Source organism: Sapajus apella, unplaced genomic scaffold, assembly GCF_009761245.1.
Source record: "Sapajus apella isolate SASKATOON/1434 unplaced genomic scaffold, GSC_monkey_1.0 scaffold68, whole genome shotgun sequence".
In the NCBI taxonomy this organism is placed as follows: domain Eukaryota; kingdom Metazoa; phylum Chordata; class Mammalia; order Primates; family Cebidae; genus Sapajus; species Sapajus apella.
The window spans coordinates 1791106-1799082 of record NW_022437008.1 but is presented as its reverse complement, the minus strand read 5'-3'; the positions used below and the strand labels follow the sequence as shown (position 1 = coordinate 1799082).

Here is a 7977-nt window from a genome sequence, read left to right as displayed (position 1 = left end):
TGCACTCCAGCCTGGGTAACAAGAGCGAAACTCCGTCTCAAAAAAAAGAAAGAAAGTAAAAAACCTACAGAATGGGTGGAAATACTTGAAAATCTGATAAGGTCTATTAACTCGAATACATAAAGAACTCTTACAATGCAACAACAAAAAGACAAACAGCCTGACTTTAAAATGGGCAAAGGACTCAAACAGACATTTCTCCAAAGATACACAAATGGTCAAGAGAAACATGAAAAGATGCTCAGCATCATGAGTCATCCCGCAAACATAAATCAAAACCACAATGAGGGCCAGGCACGGTGGCCCATGCCTGTAATCCCAGCACTTTGGGAGGCTGAGGTGGGCGGATCACTTGAGGTCAGGAGTTCAAGACCAGCCTGGCCAACATGGTGAAGCCCCATCTCTACTAAAAATACAAAAATTAGTTGGGCATGGTAGCACATGCCTGTAGTCCCACTGCTTGGGAGGCTGAGGCCTGAGAATCTTTTGAACCCGGGAGGCAGAAGTTGTGGTGAGCCAAGATGGCACCACTGCACTCCAGACTGGGAAACAGAGCAAGACTCTGTCTCAAACACACACACACACACACACACACACACACACACACACACACACTGAAGTACGACTTTACACTCCCTAAAATGGCTGTAATAAAAAAAAACAAGTGTTGGCAAGGATATAAATTGTCACCCTCATGCACTGCTGGTGGGAATGTAAATGGTGCAGCTGCTTCGAAAAGTTAAATATAGAATATATCACCCCAACGTCCATCAACAGATGAACAGACAAAAAATGTGATACATCTACAACACAGATTATTCATCACAAGAAGAAATGACATGGCCAAGCACGGTGGCTCACACCTGTAATCCCAGCACTTTGAGAGGCCAAGACGGGCGGATTGCCTGAGCTCAGGAGTTTGAGACCAGCCTGGGAAACATGGCAAAACCCCATCTCTACTAAAATACAAAAAAAATCAGCCAGGCATGGTGGCGGGCGCCTGTAATCCTAGCTATGCAGGAGGCTGAGGCACAAGAATTGCTTGAACCCAGGAAGCAGAGGTTGCAGTGAGCCAAGACCACGCCACTGCACTCCAGCCTGGGCAACAAAGTGAAACTCTGTCTCAACAAAAAAAAAAAAGAAAGAAAGAAATGACATACTGATACGTGATGAAACATAGAGGAACCTCAAAAACATTAAGGTTAGTGGAGTGTGGTGGCACCCGCCTATAGTCCCAGCTACTCTAGAGGCTGAGGTAGGAGAATCACTTGAGACCAGGAGGTTGTGGCTGCAGTGAGCCATAAGCCAAGGTCCCACCACTGCACAGCAGCCTGGGCGACAGTGCAAGACCCTGTCTCAAAACACCATGTTGCTAAGTGAAAGAAGCCAGTCACAAAAGGCCACATATTGTATGATTCCATTTACATGAAATGTCCAGAGTACATAAATTCATAGAGACAGAAAATAAACTGGTGGTTAGCAGATGCTGGGAGGAAGGGGATGCTATGAATTGAATTGTCCCCCAAAGTTCATGTGTTGGAAACTTGATCCCAAGCCTCATCGGAGGTGTCTGGGACAAGGGAGCACCACCCTCATGAATGGATTAATGACATCACTGCAGAGTGGGTTCCTTATAAAAGGAGGAGTTCAGCCAGGCGTGGTGGCTCATATCTGTAATCCCAGCACTTTGGAAGGCCAAGCCGGATGGATCACCTGAGGTCAGGAATTCGAGACCAGCCTGGCCTACATGGTGAAACCCCATCTCTACAAAAAGGAGCCAGGTGTGGTGGCACCTGCCTACAATCCCAGCTACTCAGGAGGCTGAAGCAGAACTGCTCGAACCCAGCAGGTGGAGGTTGCAGTGAGCCAAGATCGCACCCTTGCACTCCAGCCTGGGCAACAAGGGTAAAACTCCGTCTCCAAAAAGAAAAAAAAAAAAAAAAAAAAGATGAGTTCATCCCTGTCTTGTTCTCTCTCACCCTTCCCCTTTCCACCATGGGATGTGCAACAAGAAGATGCCAGCCCCGAACCTCAGACTTCCCTACCTCCAGAACTGTGGGAAGATTCTGTTCATGATAAATTACCCAGTCTCGGGTAATGTGTTATAACAGCACAGAATGGACTAAGACAGAAGGTACAAACACTGACTGCTTAATGGGTACAAAGTTTTATTTTGGGGTAATGAAAACGTTTTGAAACTAGAGGTAGTGGTTACACAACACTGTGATATACTCAAGGCCAATGAATCATATACTTCAAAATGGTTAATCTTACATTATGTAAATTTCATCTCCTTTTATTTAAAAAAAGATAAATACTAAAAACAACCTTATCTGTGTTACTGGAGGTTAGGAGAGTGGTTCCTGCTTGGGAAGGGCACAAGAGTTTCTGGGGACTGTCTCATTCTATTTCTTGAACTGTACACTGGAATTGGGGTGACTTTATTATTTAGGCATTTATCTGTGGCCTTTCACAATTTGATAACAAGCTAAGAAAATAAACCTAAAGGCCAGATACACTGGCTCATGCCTATAATCTCAGCACTTTGGGAGGCCAAGACAGGGGAATCACTTGAGGCTAGGAGTTCGAGACCCGCCTGGGCAATATACCAAGACCCCATCTCTATGGGGGAAAAAAAAAACAGGTAGAAGGAAAAATATTCTCACAATTGTATTCCTATTTTGCAAATGAAGAAACTGAGTTACAGAGAGGTCCTAATACTTTGCACAAGCTTCCCAGTTGTTACCCAGGAGAGCTAGGATTGGAGAAAACAGCCCACATCTTGACCACTGCACTGCCTGCCTCTAAACTGGCAGATGGGGCCTGGCAGAGGGCAGATGCTCTGCTAGTGGTGGTGTGCTACAGCTGTGTCAGAAGTGGGACCAGCACATGGGTGACTCTGATTCGACGTACATCACTACACTCTAGGCCTTAAGCACAGCTTGCTGGGTGAGAGGCAGCACGTGGGCCGGGCCTTGAGAGCCCTGGTTCAGGTGTCAGAGGGACTGAGTCCAGCCTCAGCTGTACTCACTCCTTGCTGAAACCTCAAACAAGTCACTCTTCCTACTGAGCCTCAGCCTTCCAGTCTCTAAGGTGGCACATGCCCCACAGGGCACCTATGAAAATTCAACATCAGGCTTGCCTAGAGCAAAGCCCAGTGTCTGGCACACAGGAAGTACTCAGTAAACCAGCACTGCTATTATCTTAACTACCAAGGGTGGGAGTGGGGCAGCACAGGTGCCAAAACAGCAGTAGCCAGCAGGGCCCACCTCGCCTCGCCCACCTCTGCCAGATGCTACTCAAACAGATGGGCACTGGGACAGCCCAGGAGTGCAAGTGTGCACATGCGTGTGTATAGACAGGTGTGTCAGAGCTGGGCTATCCCATATGACAGGGGCAGGCCTGTAGCTGGGTCATCTGGCCCTCTGTAGCATGAATGGAGACATTGAAGGCCTAAGACGGGCCAAGACTCATTTGACCAGGGAGAAACTCCTCCCCTCCAACAGTTCTGCACCCATCCCAAGGCTCTCACAGTCCAACCTAGTGAGCCACAGCCTCCCAAAGTGCAGGCCAAGGGACAGGAGCCCATGACCCTACGTACCCCAGCACATCATCCATACACAATGCCAATGATTCATTCAACCATCATTTACTGAGTGCCTACTGTATGCTCACCACTTTTAGACGTGTTGGGGATACCACCATGAAGAAGCAACATGAAAATGCCTGCCCTTGTGGAGCTGACAACAACAGAGGCCTGGCTTGTTAACCCATTTTACGGATGTGAAACCAAGGCCCAGAAAGTTGACACAGCTTGCCCACAGTCGCACCAAGAGGAAGCAGCAGAACCAGGGTTAGAACCTTGATACCTCCCAAGGCTAAGGAAGCTCCGTCAACAACCCCAAACTCCAGGCTCAGGCTGGGGGACTAGGCCAAGGGGCCTTGAAAGCCATCCCAGTCCAGAAAGAGCAGCAGGACATGGGTCTCCTCTGCTCAGTCGGGGGGGTGGCTGTCCCAGGGAGGGGCCTCCACCTCTCATTGCTGCTCCCTGTCTGCAGGCTGGGACAGTGCAGGATCCCAGGCTCTTCCCTACGCCCACAGCACGAGCGCCATCAGCCTCCTGCCCCTCTTCGAACAAGCCCGGTTACCCCTCAGAACTCACTGGCTGTCCCCTCTGACATAACCATGGGGCTCACTCCCACACTTTCTTCAAGTCTTTATTCAGATGCCCCCTTCTCAGCGAAGCCCCCTCTGGCCGTCCCGCCTGCCTCATGCCCTCCATCCTTCTCAAGTTGCTTAATTTTCTCCATGGCTCACACCACTGCAGTACACACCTGTCTGCCTGCGAGCTGCCTGCCTCCCTATCACCACCCAAGATCGAGGATGGGATGTCTGCCCATCTGGCTCACTGCTGGACCCCAGGACCTAGAACAGGGCCCGGCCCACAGGCGCTGCTCAGCACGTTTGCTGAATGAATGCAAGTGTACACAGGGCAGCCACCCCCACACCTGGGGCCCTTCCTCCCACGGGGAGGCCAACGGAAACCAGCCCGGGACAAAGCCACCTCTCAGCATGTGGCACTTCTCCCCATGTGCCTCCCAGTCTTGCTTGGCAGCCACTTGGGGACAAGCAGCCCTGGGGTCAAAAACGGTCTCTTCCTTGTCCTGACTTCACTAAAAGGGGACCTCGACTTCCCACTAGTACAAATGGATCAAGCCATGCAGCAGCTCACGACGTCGCAGGGTTGCTGTTACCTGGAGCGCCAAAGCCAAGGTCCTTTCCGTGGCCTGCAGGCCCAACACAGCTAGCCCAGCATTACTCCTCTGCTCGCCTCCCCGAGCTCCCCCGAGCTCACACTGCCCCATGCTGTTACCAGAACACACCAGGTATACCCCCACCTCAGAGCCTCTGTCCTTGTGTCCTCCTCCCTGGGATACCCTTGCCCTTGCCTCCTCCAGGCTCCAGGCCTCTTCCCACTACCACCTCCTCAGGGCAGCCTCTCGATGCCCCCTCTCTCCAGCCGTTGGCCCTCACAGTTCCCGATTTTCACCCCAGCACTTGCCACCCCGGCATTCCACGCCTGCTTATTTACTGTCTGCCCCACCCCCACTGGAATGTAAGCTCCATCAGGGCACCACTGTGTCTCAGAGCCCAGGCTGAGGGGTTGTGACTGTGGCACACAACACACAGTCAGTGAATACTGCCTCACTGTGTTAGTTCAGTTACGTGACTTCCCCTTTCCAGATATTTCTGCATCAATAAAATGGGGCTATGAATGAGATCACTCATGCACAGGTAGATCCCTGCTCTCCTGCCCAGGCGACCACTGAAGGAGTCCAAGAAACGAGTCGGAAGCAGCTGTGGGCCTGGGGCTGCAGCACGCTGACTCCTCAGGCCAGTAAGACCCTATGCCTCTGGCACAGCTTCCAGGAGGAGCCAGGGTGGGAGACGGACGAAATCCGGCGGGCAGAGGCAGCCCCTTACCGCGCTTGTGGAGCCAGCCTTCTTTGATGACAGACACCTCGTTCATGGTGGCAGCGTGGCACGCTGTCACCTAGCTCGGGACAGCTCAGGGCAGCAGGACATGCAGGAGGCGCCGTGGACAGGGCACAGTCTGCAAGACAAGAGAGGAAGTGGTCAGGGAGGGAGGGGATTCCACACCAGCCCTTTCCCTCAGGATACCAGGCTCTGAGGCCCTCTGGCTGCTCTGCCCACTCAGCAAAGGGTAGGGCCAGCAAGGGTGGCATGGAGCCCTGTTCTCAAGAACCCATTCTGAGCAGAGAGATGTGGCCACGTCTGCAGGGACCCTAATCTAGGGGAAGCAGAGCTTCCTAGCCTGAGTGCAGGCCAGACCCCAAACTCTGGACACCCATGCTGGGTGGAGATGGCCCCTCCACCCACAGTCACTCCTAACTGAGCGAGCATCAAGGTAGCTGTGCTGTGACCTCCACGTCACTCCCATGGACCAACAATGAAATGACCCAGGACGAATCAGACGACCCAGGGCACCTGAGGCAGAACGCAGAACCACTAGCATCTGCCTGCACCCCCATCTTACACACACACACACACAGACACACACACACACACACACACACACACGCACACTCACGGGCACTCCTCCCTCTCTCTCCCCACCACTTCTTTCCAAACCAGGAAGCCACCAACCTGCCACCTTTAACAAACCAATCACACTTGCGTCTCCCCATGCCATCCCACGCCACTTCCCGAGCCTCCACGGCCTCCCTCCCCTTGACAGATGACAGAGAAAACACAGGTCTCAGACACTCCAGGATCTTGAACAAGAAAGCAACCTACTGCTTATGCCCAGTCTGGGGCCTGGAAGCCAGTTCCAGGGGCTTGACCAAGGCCCTGGTCCCTGCCCCAGGACTTCCACTTCTGTCCTCAGGGACCAGCAACTGACAGACTGACAGACGCCAAGCCCGCTGCTTCGTCTCAGGTTCCCGGAGCGGAGGGGAGGAGGGCGTGAGGCGGCCGCCAGCTGGGCCCCTACCTGGAGCCTGGGGCCTGGCCAGGATCCACGGAGCCCAAGGCGCCTTTGCCTTTCCCAGCCTGGGGTTATTTGCGGACAGCAGGTCAGGAGCTACGGTGGCCCCCAGAGAAGTGGCAGCTGGCTCTAGGGACACCGTGGGCATCAGCTTTCTCTCGTGCCCCAGGGGAGCTGGTGGGCCGGACACGCTACTGCCTGGCATGTGACAGTGGCATGCTGCCCAGGCCCCGGGCAGAAGGAAGGGAGGTAAGTGGGAGGAAGCGGGAGGAAAGACAAGATGGACAATGACAGGGAAGTAAACAGGAGGATGAGGATCACATTCCGGACTCCAAGCAGCAAAGCCAACAATGTGAGGCAGGGGGCAGCAACGAGGGGCGCCCCTTGCCAGTGGCACGCCTGGCACCCCACAACCCATACACACAGGACTGCCAGACGCTCAATCCTCAACACCCCACATCTCAGCCGGACACAGCAGCTCACATCTGGAATCCTAACATTTTGGGAGGTCGAGGCGGGAGGATCCCTTGAGCCCAGGAATTTGAGACATGCCTGGGCAAGACCCTGTCTCACTACATAATATTTTTCTACAAAAAAGTTTAAAAATTAGCTAGGCATGGTGGTATGCACCTGTAATGTCAGCTACTTGAGAGGCTGAGGCAGGAGGGTCACTGGAGCCTGGGAGGTCAAGGCTACAATGAGCCTTGATTGCACCACTGCACTCCAGCCTGGGTGACAGAATGAGGCCCTGTCACAAAAAATTTATATATATAAATATGTATTTCTGTATCTCCCACTGTTCCGTGTCAGTCTCTAATGTCACCACCTCTCCCCATCCTGCCCGCGGTCTGGCCTGGCTCTAGTTGGGTCTGCCCCCACCTCTTCCCCAAGTTCCTACGCTCCACTCTTGCTCCTCACCACTCGCCCCACATTTAGCAGCCAGAAGGACCCTCAATGCTGAACCTGTCTTTCTCCTGCTCAAAACCCTTTGTGGCTCCCTGGTGTTCAGCAAAAAAGCCAAACTCCTCAGCTTAGGATCCAAGGCCCTTCAGGATGTGGCCTCTGCAGCCCTGTGTTCCAGGTGCATGAGCTGAGACATGCACCTAGAAAGCTCTCGGGAAAGCCTAAGGAGCATGATGTTGACTACTGCAGCTCTCTGCCTCTCCTCCCCACCCTACTCTCCGAGTTACGATTCTGTCACTCAGGCACTTCCCTCTGGCCTCCATCAGGGACAGGGCCTCCTTCTGGGCGTTCTTCTCCCTCTCCCTTGAGGTCTCAGCTCAACTAGTGCCTCCTCCAGGAAGCCTTCCTCACCTCACAGGCTGCAATGGGTGCTCTTTGTGCACCCCTGGAGCAACCTTCCCCACAACTATAAATGCTAATGCAGTGGGCCAGCAAAGAGTCTGGTATCTACTGAGCACATGAAGAAAGAAGCCAAGGCTGGGAGCGGCAGCTCACACCTGTAATCC

The 7977-nt window shown here is 53.1% G+C and overlaps 1 protein-coding gene across 7 annotated transcripts in view; it reads right to left on the bottom strand.

The window, feature by feature from the left end:
• Positions 1 to 7977, bottom strand: part of AKT2 (AKT serine/threonine kinase 2) — a 57183-nt gene that overhangs the window by 27177 nt on the left and 22029 nt on the right. For 5 of the 7 annotated variants that reach the window (XM_032248762.1, XM_032248768.1, XM_032248765.1 and 2 more), the window contains exon 2: positions 5485 to 5614. In XM_032248762.1, coding sequence (XP_032104653.1) covers positions 5485 to 5530 — 46 coding nt within the window. In that variant the 5' untranslated portion in view covers positions 5531 to 5614. Of the gene's footprint in view, positions 1 to 5484; positions 5615 to 6318; positions 6873 to 7977 lie in introns of those variants that run through there. The other 2 variants (XM_032248764.1, XM_032248767.1) reach the window with 2 other exon arrangements.